This window comes from Rhineura floridana, chromosome 11 (assembly GCF_030035675.1).
Source record: "Rhineura floridana isolate rRhiFlo1 chromosome 11, rRhiFlo1.hap2, whole genome shotgun sequence".
Lineage (NCBI taxonomy): Eukaryota > Metazoa > Chordata > Lepidosauria > Squamata > Rhineuridae > Rhineura > Rhineura floridana.
Genome location: NC_084490.1, coordinates 59,398,787 through 59,417,607, shown reverse-complemented (window position 1 = coordinate 59,417,607; position 18,821 = coordinate 59,398,787). Strand labels below are relative to the sequence as shown.

At 42.1% G+C, this 18,821-nt stretch overlaps 1 protein-coding gene across 8 annotated transcripts in view; it reads left to right on the top strand.

Moving 5' to 3' along the window:
• LOC133365983 (charged multivesicular body protein 3) overlaps positions 1–18,211 on the top strand; it is a 33,136-nt gene extending 14,925 nt beyond the window's left edge. For 5 of the 8 annotated variants that reach the window (XM_061588527.1, XM_061588526.1, XM_061588523.1 and 2 more), the window contains one exon: positions 807–2,826. In XM_061588527.1, the coding sequence (XP_061444511.1) occupies positions 807–2,346 (1,540 nt within the window). In that variant the 3' untranslated portion in view covers positions 2,347–2,826. Of the gene's footprint in view, positions 1–806; positions 2,827–6,241; positions 6,411–6,469; positions 6,542–9,155; positions 9,217–12,655; positions 12,836–14,969; positions 15,092–15,468; positions 15,584–17,821 lie in introns of those variants that run through there. The other 3 variants (XM_061588528.1, XM_061588529.1, XM_061588530.1) reach the window with 3 other exon arrangements.
• The last annotated feature ends 610 nt before the right edge of the window (positions 18,212–18,821 follow it).

Sequence of the window (18,821 nt, the reverse complement as noted above, 5' to 3'; positions counted from 1 at the left end):
ATCTTCCATTCATATTCTTGTGTACTCACCTCTGGAAGAGGGCAAAAGGTTCGTTGGTTTCATCCCCTAAAAATTCATCCTCTCCTCCTCCTCTTCTGCCATCTACATGGCCAAATAACAGTACTACAGCTCACCAGGAATGTCCAGTGCCACCAACTCTATCCTTTGATGGCCTCCTAAGGCCCTGCCCTACCGTCTCCCCCTCCTTGCACTGTTTGAGACAATGCCACCTAGTTCAGTGTTAAAATTGAAATCTTCCACTTTAATCTCTCTTGCTCTGTCATCTGCTCTCTCTCTCTCCCTCCCCCCTTATTATTCCTCCATCTTCCCTTCTTCCCCACTGTCTGGCTTGATTCGTTGGCTGTTGTGCTGTCATTGTCCAATCCTTATGTATGTCCCCTGGAAATAATTCTGCCATAAATTCTAGTGATAAAAGTTGGACGATTGAGTTTCCTGTGTAATCATAAGCCAATGCTTATAAGTAGTAACAAAGCTAATGATATAGAAGAATACAGATAGCAGAAGTCCACAAACAGAGGGCCAAACTACATGTAATTTTGACTCACCAGTTGGTGATTTCCCAGTAGCAGTGTGGAGCAGGGAGAAAGCCTGATGCTAGTTTCCTGCTTCTATAGATGCTGCAAACAAAAATGGTTCTAAATATATATGCAGAAGAGTAAGCACCACATTTGTAAAGTTTTGCAAGGCCTGTTTAATTCTTAAATGCTTATGTTCCTGAGACAAATGATAAAGAAAACTGTTTATTTGAAAACACTGCTTGATTTAACCTAATGTTTTCCTTGTAGATACTGCAGGAGGAGAGGCTGGGTGAGATCCACATTAATTATGTCAGTTCCACAAACTAGTACATCCAAAGGGAAAGTGATGCTTAAAGAATATGGTGGACGGAAAATTGAGACGGAGCATATTTTCAAATGGATAACAGCCCATGCAGCTTCTCGGATCAAAACAATCTTCAAGTCAGAACACTTGAAGGAAGAATGGAATAAAAGTTATCAATATAGGGTGAAAATATACTTGTTTGCAGAATTAGACCAGCCTCCAGCTTTCTTCTCTGCACTAAGTGTAAAGTTTACTGGCAGAGTTGAGTTTATTTTTGTGAATGTAGAAAACTGGGACAACAAGAGTCACATAGCAGAGATGGGCATCTATAAGACACCATCCTACATACTTAGAACTCCTGAAGGAACTTACAGGTATGGGAATAACACTGGTGAATTTATTTCCCTCCGTGCCATGGACTCCTTCTTGCGTTCCTTACAACCAGAAGTTAATGATTTATTTGTGTTAAGTCTGGTATTAGTTAACTTAATGGCGTGGATGGACCTGTTTATCACTCAAGGTGCTACTATAAAGCGCTTTGTTGTTCTTATAAGCACTTTAGGGACATATAATTCTCTCTTAATTATTTCTTGGCTACCAGTCTTAGGTTTTCTGCAGTTACCTTATTTAGACAGTTTCTATGAATATAGTTTAAAACTGTTCCGGTATTCCAATACAACTACCCTAGCTTCCTGGGTAAGAGCTGACTGGATATTCTACTCTTCGCATCCTGCCTTGTTCCTCAGCACTTATCTGGGCCATGGGTTATTAATAGATTACTTTGAAAAAAAAAGACGGCACAATAACAACAGTGATGAAGTAAATGCCAATAACCTAGAGTGGCTGTCTAGCCTTTGGGACTGGTACACTAGCTATCTGTTCCACCCAATTACTTCATTTCATCACTTCCCCTTTGAATCTGATTGGGATGAAGACCCAGATCTGTTCCTTGAACGCTTAGCTTTCCCTGATTTATGGCTTCACCCCCTGATACCAACTGATTACATAAAAAACCTACCTATGTGGCGATTTAAATGTGTTGGTGGGAATTCTGAAGAGGAAATGATGGAAATCTCTCAAAGTGAAAGTGACTCGGATAGCGAATGCAAAGATGCCCCAAGTAGTGGCAAAGAGGTACCCAAGGATAAGCAAAGTACCCTTCAAAACCCCTGTGAAGGAGAACCTTTGTGCAATGCTGAGACCTGTTCATGTGCCAAAGCCAGGTCATATGGATCATATAGCGCTACAGAAGATACAGAGCCTGATTGGTCAGCTTGGCCTTCTGGTATGTTGCACTGTACAGAATGTGTTGTGTGTCTAGAGAATTTCATAAATGAATGCCTGTTAATGGGCTTACCATGTGGCCATGTCTTTCATCAGAATTGCATTGTGATGTGGCTAGCTGGGGGGCGACATTGCTGCCCAGTTTGTAGATGGGCCTCTTACAAGAAAAAGAAGCCATATACACATAATCAGCTTTTGTCAAATCACAGCCCATCTTAGCTGGGTACTAATAATGTCCTTCGTAATCTTCCTACATATTTACTGCTTGCCTTGTAAATGTTAGTCACAAACAGACCGTGTGGTTTAAAGTTTTAGTTTAAATGTTAGTGCAGTGAAGTAAAATAAACATGATACTAATGTTGATGACAGAATGATTTGGTTGCCTTGTATGTTGAAATAATGAATACGTATTGTACAATTGCATCTTTCCTTTTACAACATTTGGAAGTTTAAAAAAACATTTGCTTTTTTGTCTGCTTTTTTTGTAAGCACAAAAATCATACATTTGTCAACAAAAGTATATTTCAGCAAATGTTTTAACAGGATAGTCTCTGGGTGAACATGGAAATTTTAACATAAAGTAATTGTTTTATTTAAATGTTTCTTCTTTTAGAGCTCAGCACACCTCTGCTGAATAATGTATGGTCTGTGAGAATACATTCAGAAACAAATCCATGAAAATAAATTATTTTAAAAGAAGGTTAACAATTTGTCATATCAATCGTTCCACTAGCATTTTTGTACCACTGTTTCTCTCTGTCTCCCACTCAAAATATATTTCTATTTCTTACGCTTGTATCCTTCTCTTTCTACAAGAAATCTGGAACATTTTGAGGTTTCTCAGGCAGAATCTATCACTTTACTAACCATTTCCCAAACTAACTATCGTTTTGAGTGTCGTGTGCATTGATAGTGCTTTATTAATATCAAATAGTAAATATGAAACTTGGCTAACTACTTTTATCTATTTATAAATGTCTATCCCGTCTAACTAGTTGGCTGGGCTCTTAGGGTGACTTGCAAACAACATGAATACAGTAAGATTTTAAAAAAGGAAATTCAAATATTTCAGGAAGCTTATTAGCTATATAACTCAATTGTATTCATCAAAGTATGTTTCTCCAAAGTGCAGGTTCAATACTAAACATTTTTTACTTTTCTGAACAATCTAGTATTCCTAAGTATGCAAGATAATTGATCAGTTGACAGTACTACCATATATTGTGTCATGAAAAATGAATTCTAATTGGTTAGACTTCTGCTTTCAATTACTGTCCCTTTCACAGGTTCTAGTCTATCATACTAACTCAGTTTGCCTAGCATGAGGCTTAAGTTTATAGGCATCCATTCATTCCAATGTAATTTCATCATATGCAAATTTAAAATAGACTACTGGCTAACCGTTAACTATAGAAAAATATTGTAGCTGACCAATAACAAAAAAAACCCACATCAAATCTGGTCAAATATAATTCAAAACTAACCAGGCACCAACATTATCCTCACAACGAAATTCTACAATAATTAATTGTTCATATTAATATTAATAAGCAGTCATTTATTTTCTCTGGTTTGTGCCTTACAATGGCTTATAAACCTGGAGCTACAATCCTGCCCCCATTTAATTAGGGACCAAGTCTCATTGAACTCACTAGAACCTTATTTCTGTGTAGACATGTAAGCATAAAGAAACATTGAAACAGAAAATCCTAATTTCACATATACTCTCATAAGATCTGAACTGGTGTTGACAGCAGTATTGAGACCTTGGGGTGGCAGTGAATGGCTGGATGAAGATGCTGATTCAGTGTGTGTGGTAGCTAAGAAAAAGGCAAAATTCCATGTTAGGGATTAATAAGAAAAGGACTGGAAATAAAGTGCCAATATCCTAATGCCATTATACAAATCTATGATGGTGAGACTGCACTTGAAATAAGAACATAAGAAGAACTATACTGCCTGGTTCTTTCAAAAGCAAATTTAAATGTCAGATTCTCCTTTGGTCACCCATGAAGACAAGAAAAGTCTTACTGGATCAGTCGAAAGGCCTATCTAGTACTGTACAGCATCCTGTGTCCCACCGTGGCCAACCAACTGCCTCTGGCAAGCCCATATGCAGGACATGAGGTCAACAATACTCTCCTGCTGTTTGCCTCCTAGCAGCCAGTATCAGTGGCAGGCCCTCTCTGATACTGGAACATAGGAAAAGCGTGCTGGGTCAGGCCAATGGCCCAGCTAGTCCAGCATTCTATTCTCACAGTGATCAACCCAGTTGCCCATGGGAAGCCCGCAAGCAGGACCTGAGTGCAAAGAGCACTCTTCTCGTGTAGTTTCCAGCAACTGGTATTTGGAAGCATACTGCCTCTGCCTATGAGGGCAGAGCATAGCCATCATGGTTAGTAGCCATTGATAGCCTTTTCCTCCATGAATCCTGTGCACGGTCCTTGTTACCTTGCCTAAGAAAGGAGATTGTAGAGCTGGAAAAGGTTCAGAGAATGGCAACCAAAATGATAAAGGAGATGGAGCAACTCCCTTATGATAGGTTACAACATTTGGGGCTTTTTAGTTTAAAGAAAAGTGAGAAACGGGACATAATAGATATGATTATGCAAGGTGTTGAGAAAGTGGATAGGGAGATGTTTTTCTCAGGGCCATCTAATGAAGCTGAACACTGGAAGTTTCAGGACAAACAAAAGAAAGTACTTCTTACAGTGCATAGATACATGGTTAAACTGGAATTTGCTCCCAGGAAAGGTAGTCACGGCCATCAGTTTGAATGGCTTTAAAAGAGGGTTAGACAAATTCATGGAGGTTAAAGCTATGATCTACCTTCACTTTCAGAGGCAGATGCGTCTATACCAGCTGCTGGGAGGGAATCACAAGTGGGGAAAGTGCTGTTACTAATTTACTGCTTGTGAGTTGGCATGAGAACAGGATGCCAGGCTAGATGGGCCTTTGATTTGATTGAGTAGGCCTCTTATGTTGTAATGATTGTCCTACTCTCACAGCACAATTTCTCTAGTGCGAGGAAGATGCACCTATGAGGATGATATAACTGGGTATGGTCTAGTTGCTAATGTATATAAGCAGTGGTCCCCTCCTTAAGCCTAGTTTCTGCTATGAACAGGGCTGCCAAGTGTCAGGTATGTTACCTACCCATTTGCTGTTTTGGCTTCATGGTTCAATAGCTTGCAGTTATTGAATACACCAGGTGGTTTAGGCTGAGGACTTGGAGGGGGGGAGTCCACTTGACCCCACACTAAGTCTTGAGGCTCTGTACCCTCTGCTGCTAAATCCCACCAGATTCTGAATCTCACTTACCCAGACTGGTAGTCTGTGCTCCTCCTTCACCGCACATACCAGGTGTTCCCCCCCAAAATATCACCTAAGTTCACTGGGCGGGGAGGAATTCAGGCAAGCCACAGTCGTCTGTCAGCCTCAGCCCCCACCAGCAAAAATGGAGATAATATTACTGTACTGTAGCAGGTTCCCTCTGAACTCGGGCCACGGGATGGGTTAGAACAAGAAAACAAGAGCCTGCGAGTTGGAGAAGACAACTCAGTGGGGTTCCACTTAGCTCTGTATTCCCAGTGGAGATAGCTACAAGAATTTGGAGTTACTGCATTCCCAAGATTATCCCCTAGAAGGCAGACAAAGACAATAAAGCCTAAACAAGTCCCCTTTAACTGGAAAAATAATGAGTGTAAATTCCCGGGAAGCCGATTTAAGCTTTGTATCGGCAGTAGGACAGATTGCCTCAGAAGGAGGTGGGATCTACCCATTGCTGTTTTTTAAAAAAATTACTGGTAGTATTTAAACAGAATCTTGGCCACCATCCGTCAGGAATTATGTAGTTGCATTCTGCGTTCAGTTGTGGGTTGGACGAGATGACCTTCAACATCCCTTCAAACTTTCTGAGCAAAAAAGACCGTGTTTGCGGGACGAGTCACGCTACTTTCCAGCCACAGCTATACTAATTTATTCCTTTTTTAATTTCTCCATTGTTTTCAGTGATCAGCTGTCACTTCTGCACGTGGGCAACCAGTCAGTCAAGGCTTCCGGGGTTCCTTCCTATTGATGCTTTCTTCAGGCCGTTGCATTGCTTTGTTCTAAACTACTCAAGAGCGCCGCTCTCCTTTTCCCCCTCCTGTCTATGGTGTGGGCCACTTCCTTGTTTACCTGGGAGGGGACCGGAAGCCGGAAGGAGAGTGAATGAGAGTTAACGCTGTTGGCTGGAGATGGGGTTGTTCGGGAAGACCCAAGAGAAGCCGCCCAAAGAGCTGGTAATGGCCGTTTGGAGAGAGGCTGGAAGGAACCGAGGCAGGAGTGGATGGGCCTTAAGGATCAGCCTGGAACTCGGGGGGCGGAAGCCAGATCCGGGGGAAGGCCAGGCTAGGGGCTCCCATTGGCCAGGGTTTGTGTCTGCTTGACGGTCGAGTAGCAAACACGCCGCCCGCTTTGCTGGGCTAAGAGGGAGTCGAACACCCATGGAGGAGGGTGGTGTTCTTGCGTGATTTTCGAGCTAATTTGCCAAAGGTGGGAGGGGATGAAGGCCCTCTGTGCACGTTCTCCCACATAGCGCGGATTTTGCGCATCCTCCTGTGCACCTGACCGCTTGGCAAAGCTGTCGTTTGCGTCGTTTGCTGAAGAGTCTCCTGCCCCTCCCCCGTGCTACTTCCTGGATCAGATGTCAGACAGTGTGAATCAGTTCTCTAAACTGCTTAACAAGATGACACAGAGAACTAACTTACCAAGTAGTAACATTCCATGGTAAATTGCCGGGTAATAAATGGTTGCTGTATTCAGCCACCAGTAGACATGGACTTAATGTTCCACATGGACTCCCAATGAGCCTGTTCAAATGACCATTTTACCACACATCTGCACTGGATGTGAGGTAAAGCTGTCTTTTTCCACTTGGCAGGATTGTACCGATAACTAAGCTATTGTGGTTGAGAGTGAGTTTAACTCCAGGACAGTGTAATTATCTGTGTGAGAGATTTATATCAGAGATGTATGAGCCTCACTTGCTTACTGAATGGCAGTTCATCAGGTAACGAAGAAGTTCTGCCTGTAGTGTTAGATCTTTGATGGTTTATTCACACAAGCCAGTCGCTGGATTGTTACAGTCATAAGTGACAAACATGCACTCAATGATAATGCTTCTTACAACTTAAATAGTACATTTCAAGTTTTCAAAGTGCTTCCTATCTCAGAAACCTTTAAAACACACCTGTGGCGTAGTCAAGCATTATGCAAACTGACAATCCTCCATTTCCATTTTCTGGGAAATGGAAACAATAGAGCAAAATATAAGCGTAATATACATGATGAACTCTCTAGTGTGATTTTACTGTTTACAATTTTATTACGTACGTGTTTGATTTTATTTTTGTAAGCCGCCCTGAGTGCCTTATTATAGGGTAGAAGGGCGGGATAGAAATATTTTAAATAAATAAATAAATAGTTCTGGCACATTACCCAACATCCACAGCTGGCTTGAACTGGCATGGTATAACAATTAGAGTGTTGGACTATGACTAGGGGAGGCTCTGCTTCAGTTCCCAACTTGGCCACCTGAAATATGGCCTTGGGCTGGACATTGCCTCTCAGCCTAACCTACCTCATAGAGTTGTGCGGATAAAATGGCTTGGAAATAAGTCACACTATTTTCTGATTTTTGTGGAGAAGTAGATCAGCTTATTTTTGAGCCAATCCAAGATGAGCCAGTGGGTGGAGGTTTGCCCATTACTCATTGCAAGGAACATCATGGGGGTAATAAATGCCTGCATCCCAGCACCAAAACCCAGAAGTGAAGCCCCAATTATTGATGTATGGAATTAATTGCCACATGATGTGATGACTGCTAACTTAGATGGCTTTAAAAGGAAGCTAGACAACTCTGTGGTGGGTATGCCTATCAGTGGCTACTAGTCATGATGGCTGTATACTGCCTCCAGGTTTCAGAGGCAGTATACGTTTCTGTACCATTTGCTGGGGAGTATCAGTGGAAGAGAGATCCTGTCTTCAAACAGGATGTCATACTAGATGAACCTTTGTTCTGATCCATCAAGGCTGTTCTTATGTTTTTAATCTGGGATGCCAAAGCTTGCACACTCTGTAAGTACCTGGACCGCTGAAGGGCCAAGTGAGGAGAAGCTGAATCTGCCAAATGTGTTGCTTTTAGCAACTGGGAATAGTGGTTAGACAATACTAACTTAAGTCCCATTTATTTCCATGGGTCTGCTCTAAGAATGACTTACTGCACAATCCTAACCATGTCTACTTAAGACTCTTATGTCCCATTTATTGCAGTGAGTCTATTCTAAGCATGGCTAAATCTGAATCCAATCTTATGTTTTCTGTCCTGTGGAATAGGGAGGGCTAGAAATTAGAACAAATGAATATCCCTGGTTGTTGTCTAATATAGCTTTCATTAGTATAGATCTTAACTTGGGTAATTCAAAGTTTTTTCAAGGAATGTTTCACATTTATCTATCCTAGGCTGACCATATACAGTGTAGCTCATTTCCTTTATTAAAAGCTTCTCTCTTCTTAGATTGTCTACCTGTAATGTGTATGTATCAGTTGGCTTGACTGAAGATCTAGTAATCTAAGGGCCTCATCTATAGATACCTGTGTGCAGGAACAGGCTATGAACTGCAGCTTAAATGAGGATCAGTTGCCCTGGATTCAAAGTTCCCTCCACAAACAGTGCTGATCATTAGTTTGGTGCTGTGCATGTAGCCCCTATCTAACTATCAGGACCACAGTTGCAACCCCTGGGTTGGGCACAGTTTTTTTAAAATCTCATACAGCTCCTTTGAGTGTCTGGGCCCTCCTAGCTCAAAGTAGACTTCCATTCGGTGGCCTTGCTTATCAAGTTGTAATGTTCTCGCCTAGCCCAGCAGGCTATATTGGCACCTGAAACGTCAGTCTAGAATAGGTCCCTAAAGGTGTTCATTTCTTTTAAAGTCCTAACTCTTACATTCTGACTTAGTTCTCATACCTTCTATCTTCCTTTTCAGATCAATGAGTGGTCATTGAAGATACGAAAAGAAATGAGGGTGATTGATAGACAGATAAGAGGTCTGTATTCTCTCAAGTTTTCTCTGAATTGCTTTTTCAGATTCCCAAAGTGAACATCAATAGGATTTTTAATGTTTTCAGTTAAAACACTTCAGTATATAGAATATGATTAAAGTGTGTATAGCTTTGTGCCTATGTGATGTCACATAGGAGCTACTATGGATGCTGCTTTTGCATGGTTGGGTCAGTTGGTGGACTGTGCTAGCTAGATGTGATTATTTCTCTCACATGCACAAAGCCCTTGTCAGATGGTTCACTGATTCAAATGTTCCCAATGCAGCTTTGGGCCCAACTTGCAAAAGCAGGACCCAAACTGTGCTGGCAATTTATTACCCAGCCCATGGTGGCTTCTGAAAGGCATGGATTAGATAACAGTGGCCACTGAATCCACGTGCAAGGGATTAAAATCTGACACATATTTTCATATTTTCATGGGAAATGTGAAGTGTTTTGGGAGAGGGGGCTCATATCAGGAAAAACCTCCATGAAAGCAGTGCTAGTATTGCTGTGGGTGGGGGGGAGGAACCTGAATATCAGGGTCTTATTAAATTACATGAGGGATATGTCTCAAGGTTTTGGCTGCCATGAACCTTGACTTATGATCTGGTATGCTGAAGTGGAGCTGTTGTTGCTGCATTTCTTTGGAACTGGAAATGAGGCAGCAGGAGAAGCAAGCTTCACGGGTTAAGTCTGGGAACCCACTGCTGGAAACGCTAGGGGCACAGTCCTCAAGAAAGTTCTCCCATGTGACCCCCATTGAAATGAGTGGAGACTGTGCAAGAGCGTTGTAGTACTTTTGTTCAGCTCCCATTCATTGCAATTACACTTTTGCAAGGGAATTGCCTGGCAGCTCTTTACCATTGCTGATCTACGTAGGTTTTTAGTTAACTGAGCCTGAAATATTTAAAACGGAAGCAGGTATCAGGAAAAGCCTTTATACCAAATGACATCTATAACAATTACATTATCAGAGCTTCCCATAAAGGGCAGGTATGTAAACTTCTTTCCAGTGGCTAGTACGATTTATTTGACTTTTTTATAATTAACCTCACTTATCATTAAGAGGATTTGCGGCAGTGTGTTGCTTGAAGGAGGCTCCTTCCTCTAAGGAAGCATATCTCTGAGATCTTCTCTTCACTAGGATTCCTTCCATCACTCAATACAAGCAAGTGTTACAGACGTTTTTTACCCTTTAGGATTTGTACATCCCCCAATGTGTTGTTTTCTACCCTAAGTTGTCTTTTGGCACAAATATTTGTCAGCAGCTGATGCTGAGTATATTATGCGAAGACTGGACCTTAGAGCTGGCTACTAGTAAATAGTGATTGGCTGCCAGTCCCAGACACAATTCACACAGAGGTTTGGAGGTGCAACACGAGGTCAGGGACAAGACCTCACCCCTTTGGGGAAGGTAGGATCCTGGCAACTACCACATTTATGTTGTCTTCTATAGCATTCTTCTTGTTCTGTAGTCTCTCCCAGATGAGAGCAGCCAACTGATGAGCCCCCAGACCTCGTCTTTCCTTCAGAAAGGTCGTGTTGAGACCCCAGTTCCTAGTGTAGGAGGGTAACAACTCTTCTCATCATTGAACTGTCTCTGGGGTTACTGGGTAAAGTTCTTTTTCCATTTCTTCTTTCCTCAGTACGTGTTCCTGGAAGGAGTTTATTCTCCTGGCTTTCACCCAGAAAGAGTTCCCTGTTGCTTCCTGCTGCATCTCTAATGCTAAGGCAATGCTACACTTTCCTTCCATATCTACTGCTTCCTGGCCAACTTCTCTTCCTCTTCATAGAATGCCAAAGTGAGAAAATGCCTCTCGCATACCTATGAGGCTGCATGGAGACAAGTCCCAGCTGCAGGCAGTCTGTGACAGCTTCTAAGACTAGAGAATGTGATAGCCCAGAAAAAAAACCCAGAAAAGTGGGAGTGCAGGAACATTTCTGCCCTCCCCTGTTTTTTCCATGGAAAAAGAAAAAGGAAAAAAGTTTTTCCTGAATTTTTTTCTGTTTTTTTCTGGCCTTCACGAATCTGTTCAAGAGCTGTTAAAATTGGTATACCACTGCACAAATAGAGCTTTCACATGACTTTGATGGGTAGCAGCCTATACACTCCTAAGGAGCTTGGGTAGGGTCTGCCCAGAAGTGTGAATAAGATCTAGTACACCTTAGCTGACCCTAAGAAGCTACAGTCAGAATATAGCAAACAGCTGTTATACCCTAGAGGAGAGAGTTTTGCTGAAGAAAAGGGTTCCTGATTCTTCTTTCAGGCTTCCAAACTCTGCTTCAGGTGGCTTCTTCTCATACTAGCCTAGCCTTAGTGGCTAGTGGCCTTATCCTACATGGGTTTGTCTAATCCCCTTTTAAAGCCATCCCAGTTGGTGGCCATCACTACTTCTGATGGGAGCAAATTCCATAGTCTGTGCTGGCTGAAGAAGCACTTTCTTTTGTCTTTCTTAAATTTTCCAGCAATCAAATTGGATGTCCCCAAGTTCTAGTATTATATGAGAGAGAGAAAATATTTCTATCCACATTCTCCACATCATGCATAATCCTATATACCTCTATCATCTCCCCTCTTTCTTGCCTTTTTTCTAAACTAAAGGACTCCAAATGTTGTAACCTCATGGGGAGTTGCTCCATTTCGTTGATAATTTTGGTTGCCATTTTCTGAATCTTTTCCATCTCTACGATATCGTTTGTGAGGTGTGGCGGCCAGGGCTGTACACAGTATGCCAAGAGCAATTGTAGTGTAACATCATTAAGATATTGACAGTTTTATTTTCAGTCCCTTTCTTAATGATCCCTATCATGGAATTTGCTTGTTCACAGCTGCTGCACAGTGGGTGAAAATCTTAAGCTATCTGCTATGACTCCGAGGACCCATTCCTGGTCGGTCACTACCATTTCAGACCTCACAAGCATATATGTGAAATATAAATTAATTTTGTCCCAATGTGCATCATTTTGCACTTGCTTACATTTAATTGCACTAGCCATTTTATTGTCTATTCTCCCAGTTTGGAGAGATCCTATTGGAGCTCTTTGCAATCCCTTTTTGTTTTAACCCCTCTGAACAATTTGTTATCATCAGCAAACCTGGCTTCCTTCTTGCTCGCCCCTAACTAGATCACTTGTAAACAAGTTAAAAAGCACAGATCCTAATACCAATTCTTGGGGGATTCCACTTTTGACATCCCTCAATTGAGAGAACTGCCTGTTTATTCCTACTCTCTGCTTCCTGTTTCTTAACCAGTTACTGAGCCACAAGAGGATTTTTCTTCTAGAGTGTAGGCATTTTGTTGGTAACAGGTGAGTCAAAATCAAGCCCCTCTCATTCTTTCCTACATAGTATAACACCCAAAGGAAAATCGCTGCTCCTTTTAAAAACCTTGAGCTCAAACCATTGCTGTTTACTCTTGCTTGCGTTGTGTCCCAAACCTAGATATTCAGCGAGAAGAGGAAAAGGTAAAACGATCAATCAAAGATGCTGCCAAAAAGGGCCAAAAAGATGTGTGTGTGGTCCTGGTAAAGGAGATGATTCGTTCACGGAAGGCGGTAAGCAAGCTGTACGCCTCCAAAGCCCACATGAATTCAGTGCTGATGGGGATGAAGAATCAGCTGGGTAAGGAAACTGCCGAGCTTCCACAATAGCACCTGTCATGACTAAACTTAACAGAATTATTATTTAAATTTCTTTTCCACCAAATCCCACCGGCAGCTCGACACAAAAACAAAACAAAAATACATACAATCTTATTCTGTAAGTAGTGTTGCTACCACAAGAAAGGGTACCACTTTGTTGGGAAACACCCATGCAATAGACCCTGTGTTATTCAAATGCAATCCCCTGCAATGTAGGCTTGCACCTTGCAGAAGCAATTCCCACAGTGCTGGGTGCATGTGTGAAGGGAGCCTTGGACACTCATTTATCCAGAATATTCCATTTTGAGTAATCTGGGCTGAAACTGAGCAGTGATGTGACGCTGCAACGATACTTCTCTCCTGTAGAACACTGTGGAATAAAATAGTGCTTGCATTGTTTTGTACCTCGTTAGGCTGGCTAAGCATTAACAAAAAAGTGATCAGAGTTGATAATATGAAAAAGTAATTGAAAACAATTAAGGAGACAGTAGGACTAAACAATACAGACCATTGATTTATGTTTCTGCTGGTGTAACAAAGGTGAATAATGTTAAAATAAAGAAACCGTAGGATCTTGCATCTCTCCTTTCTGCATAATAGCAGCATGCAACCATGTCCTCCTTTTTAGAAAAGTGCTTGTCCAAAGGGCCATACAAGCTTGGTCCTGTTCTACTTTGTGTTATGCTGGAGGTCTGTAGGGCTGATGGTAACTTATTTCCTTAAAGTTTTGTAGAGGAAGTAGTATTTTTCCTGCTAGTTTGGCTCTATACTCATTGGTCTGAGGGACTATATAAAGAGAGAGACTGGGGAAACTAGACTGTTAAAACCAGGGAGGCCATATTAGAAGACCAGATTGTAGCATGTTCTTATTTCTTCATGTGCAGCACAGACAGACCCATTTCTTTATTACACATCCACGTTTACATTACACATCTTAAGAACCCAGTAGCCCAGTTTGCACGTTACTCTTAAGCCAAATTATGGCTTCGCAAGTGTGCGAGTGCCCTGAGTGGAAATGTCAGCCGTGTTGCTCCTCCCCCAGTCCTGCTGCTGCTGTTCTACCAAGAGCTAAGCCATGGTTTGGCTAGTGTTACGTGTGAACCTGGACTTGTGGTTTGTCTTCCTCCAGACTTAGAGCTGTAACCAAAAGTTTGTTTTTGGCCTATGGCTCATGGCTTCTTTGGGGGAGACAAATCGCAAGGCCATGTTTACACGTAATGCTAAGCCACATCATGGCTTTGCTCTGGGTAGTGCAACAGCAGCAGGCCTGGGAGGGGGAAAGTTGCTAAGATTTTTGTTCTGGGCACCTGCCTGCTTACTCATTTGCGCTGGACCTTAGGCTTAGTGCTAGGTGCAAACAAGGCCAATGACAGAAACAATGCAATGGATGGTAGTCAGTTACTCTACTCTGACTGGTAACAGTAGGACTAACATTAGATACCACCCCAGTATCACACTGGGTGGTATTCAACTAAGTCCTTCTGAGAGGACTACTGGGAGAAAGGGCGGGATATAAATCTAATAAATAATAATAGAGTAGACCCATTGTAGGTAATAAGGTTCATTAACTTTAGTGGGTCTCCTCTGAGTAAGACTTAGTTGAATACCACCCAATGTTAGTCCTCCTCAGAGCAGACCCATTGACATTAATGAACACAGCTAACATAGGTTTATTAATTTCCATGAGTCTATTCTGAGTAGGGCTTAGTTGGATGCCACCTACTGCCACTTTGTGACTTAATTATTGTCTTTTGATTTTACACATAAGCTGCCTTGGAAGGATTTGTATATTTTTAAAGCAAGATATCAATAATTATAATGCTGTTAGAAATAAGATGGTGTACTAGAAAACTCTTGAGGTAACTTAGCAAGCCTCTTACATTCTTATCCTAGAAAATCTTAATACCATGTTTTTTATTTCCACTTTCTCGTTGGCTTTTATAAACGGTCAAGTTAAGGGAAAAGATGGGCATCTTGTAACTGCAGGTATCCTCGGTCCCCTCTGAACTGATTAAGGACCTTGACCGGGTGGGCAAGGAACAGTCCCACTGCCCAAGATGATGTCCCAATGGTCTGAGCTTGATTTAAAAGCCTTCCATGCCTTCTCTTGGCAGCTGTCCTGAGAGTGGCTGGCTCACTACAAAAGAGCACAGAAGTCATGAAAGCCATGCAGAACTTAGTCAAAATCCCCGAAATTCAGGCTACAATGAGGGATTTGTCCAAAGAAATGATGAAGGTAAGATTAATCTCGTCATTCTTTTTGCAATAATCTGGTTGTGTAAATTGTAGCAAGGAAAGAGCTCTAGTATGAGAGAGAGAGTACCTGCTTCAGATCATCTGCCCTGTTGCCTTGTCTCCTGACACCATCTGCTTTCCCTTTGCCAGAGGAGGCCACTTTAACAAGAAGTCAAAGGAAATCAGTTGTCTAACTTTCCTGTCTCTTTGGAGGGTTTTGTTGTTGTTGTTTAAGTTAGCTACATGGAATTGTTTATTGGGGCAGTCCAAGCTGTGACTGGAAATGAGGGCCTGATTTCTAGGTCTACAACTGTTGTTACTCTCTTCTATACTGTAAATACAAATAACTTGATCTTCTAGCATCTACATATTCTTTAGGCCGGAATTATCGAAGACATGCTGGAGGATACTTTTGAAAGCATGGAAGACCAAGAGGAAATGGAAGAGGAAGTGGAGATGGAGATTGACAAAATTTTGTTTGAAATCACAGCTGGTAAGTGGAAGTGTCCATGCAGGTAATAGATATAGATCTGCATGCGCCATATACTACTTTTTGATTAATGGCAAAATGGATCATCTGTATTTGCAGTGCCAGCTCCTATCATTTTAAATGCAAACAGGCGTTGCTGAGCAAATGAGTCACTAGAGTCTATAAGGGTTATATGCTATTGGTTTTAATCATTCTCTTAGTCTGCTTTGTAGTTATTTGCTCCACAAACAGTGCTGGACAGTGTGTTTTGAGGGGAGGGAGGAATCTAGACATTGCTGTTCAAAGAATGGAGGCAAAGGGAGGTGCGATGGTAGAACTGGCCACTGCAAAGGAGGTCAAGTTAGATGGTAGTGCTATTTCTTCTGATTCTCTATCTAGTCTAGCACCGGGGAACCTCCAGTCCATGGGTCTGATTAGGACAGACAGTGGTCCCAGTCTAGCCTGTGGGGCCATTTCCCCAAACCACACCCACCTGCCCCACTTCTGACATCATATATGACATCAAGTGTGGGGTAGACAAGACCCAGTTGCAGAGGAGTAATTGGGAGTCTTAAAGTGTGTTCCCTATGGTTCCTTGGCAAGTGGTATTTGGTACCTTTTAAATTTGGCATCAGATGTAAGTTCTGCTTGGATTAGTTTCACTCAGGATCTCCTGAGTAGAGCCAATTTTTGCCAAAAGCAGGGTTTGAAGTCAGCACTGAGCAGCTGTCAGTGTGGCCCAGGCAAGGGGGAGATTCAGGATCCAGCACGGTGGCCAGATCACCACCCCGATCTAGTCCATGGTTGTCATAGCAACAGTCCATCAAGCTTAAAGGTGCTTTCTTGCTGCTGCCATCCAGAATCCTGAACGAGCAAGCTGACCTAGCTGGCTGATGTAGGAAGAGTGAATATCTCCTAACTTTGAGGGCTCTTCATCCAGCAGTATTAGCTCAGTGAATGGAGTTACAGTAGCTATGATGTTTGCACCCCCCCCCTGTTCAGATGTCTGATTCAGTAATTATCAGATTTGGAGTGAAAGTGTCTGAGACAGAACACTTGAGAGTATTCCCACCTACTGCCCATCTCCCTGTGTGAGCTGTCCAGAGTGGTCTCGTGTATGGAGGTCCCCAGCTTGGTAGTTCTAGGGGTCTTCAATGTCCATGCTAAGGCTGGCTTGTCTAATGCAACTTGGGACCTTATGGCAGACATGAGGAACTTCAGGGGCCAAGTATGGCCTTCCAAGTCTCTTTGTTTGGCTCTTGGAACTCTCCAGGCCAAACCCTTCACTGGCCCTACTTCATCCCCTGAGTGCTTTTGCCTAGCTGGAATGTGTCTGTGAACTTGGATAATGCCTCTTGCTGCTCTGGATGGAGGATAGAGAGGGGTATGGAGTGCCTGTAGAAACTAGCCTAATATAAAGAGGTAATCGTTACATTAATTGCGCCACTCGTTTTGCCTCTGCCCCCCCCTCCACTGGCATATGACCCTCAGCAGGTTGTCCAGAAGGGAATGTGGCCCTTGAGCTGAAAAAGGTCCCCTGCCTTATGGCCACCATGGATGTGTCTCAGTGAATGCTTGGCTCCAGTCATATGGCAGATCATACCCTTGCCAGTGTTTTGTGCTAGGTAGGATGCTGGTGATCTGAGACTGGGGGAGTTTAATATGGTTGTATTGTCATCACTGTCTGGTAGGGCGTAGGTTTTCTGCAGTCCTTAACCTTTGCTTTGCTGGGAGACCTATTGAAAGTAGCCTGTCTTTGAAGACTGACTGATCCAAATGATTTCCTGTTGTCTCTGAAGGAATTTGCTGTTGCTATTGCTGGCCAGTTCTATGGATTCCTTGGTAAGCCTCTGGAATGAGGAAATGGCATGAGTGGCTGATAATGATTATGCCCGAATGCTGCCTGGTTCTCCTGAGAGTTCAGAGCCATGAAAAAGCAGAGTTCATGACAACCCGTCTTAGGGACTGTGCCATAGCAGTGATGGTGGCACAGAATTCTTACTTTTCCACTGCCATTGCATCAGTTCAGAATCATCAAGCAGAGCTGTTTCAAGTAGTGTAGGACCGTTCATATTTTGGTCCTCATGGAGTTGACAAGGCCCCATCAGTGGCCCGATACAGCTTATTTGCAAGACAGTATGTGAATAACATCGCTCAGACCTGATCCCTACCCTTCCCACAGAATTCTGGGATAGTTCCAGGTTGATTCCTGTCTGTTTCAGTGCTTCTTTTCAATTGCAGCCTGCTTTGCTTCTTTTGCAGGAGCCTTGGGTAAAGCACCCAGTAAAGTCACAGATGCCCTTCCAGAACATGAACCTGAAGGGGCTACTGCTGCTGCTGTTGATGATGAAGAAGAAGAAGATATTGAAGCAATGCAGTCACGGTTAGCTACTCTCCGTAGCTAAATGTAGACCAGCTGTACAATTTGATTCATTTTGCCAAAGGCTGTTCTGTCATGCCTTTTACAATGTAAAACTTCATGCAAAGTATTTCCTGTATATATTCCTATATCTATTTTTTTGTGGGTTTGCCTTTAGAGATATTATTTTTAACTTTTTTCTCTCAACTTTATGTCAACACTAAACAGCTCTGGTGGAATAGAGAGGAGATGGCATATGTATTCTCAAACAAAAAATAAACTCTTTGAACGATTCTGTGCTTTACGTACTGTTTTTTCAAAAGCACTCCTGCTGGCTGAACCTACAACAATAGTATTATGTACATTTCTGAAACCGTATGACTAGATTTTAATAAAGAGCTTTTAACACTTTCCTGTAGTTCCCGGTGAGCTGGTATTTTCTTTCAAGTATATGGATTGAATATACATACCACTTTCTAGTTATTAAAAACAAACTCCTCAGCCATAAGGTGCAATTCCAATTGACTTTCATACAGTAGAATATCTGCAAGTAAAAGTACGTAAAAAAGTCATTGCTGGAACAGTAAAAAAGGTCTAACAACAAAGAGGAGGGAAATCCAGTGTAGTGCAAGTTAAAGAAAACTCTTTGTCACTAACAGTTTTAACGACATAAAAACGTTTTTTAATTATATTACTATCAATTTTTAAAAAGAGGTTTACAATGTAATCCAGTCAAAAGTTTACCAAAATAGAGATGTCACAGTATTATGACACAGAAATACTATATTTTTAAAAAACAAGGTACATTTCCAGAAAGACTTGCCATCACAATTAAACAACCATCATCAAGTTTATTTGCTGCTTTCCCAAAGAATCCTAAAACCATCTCATAAGGACAATAAA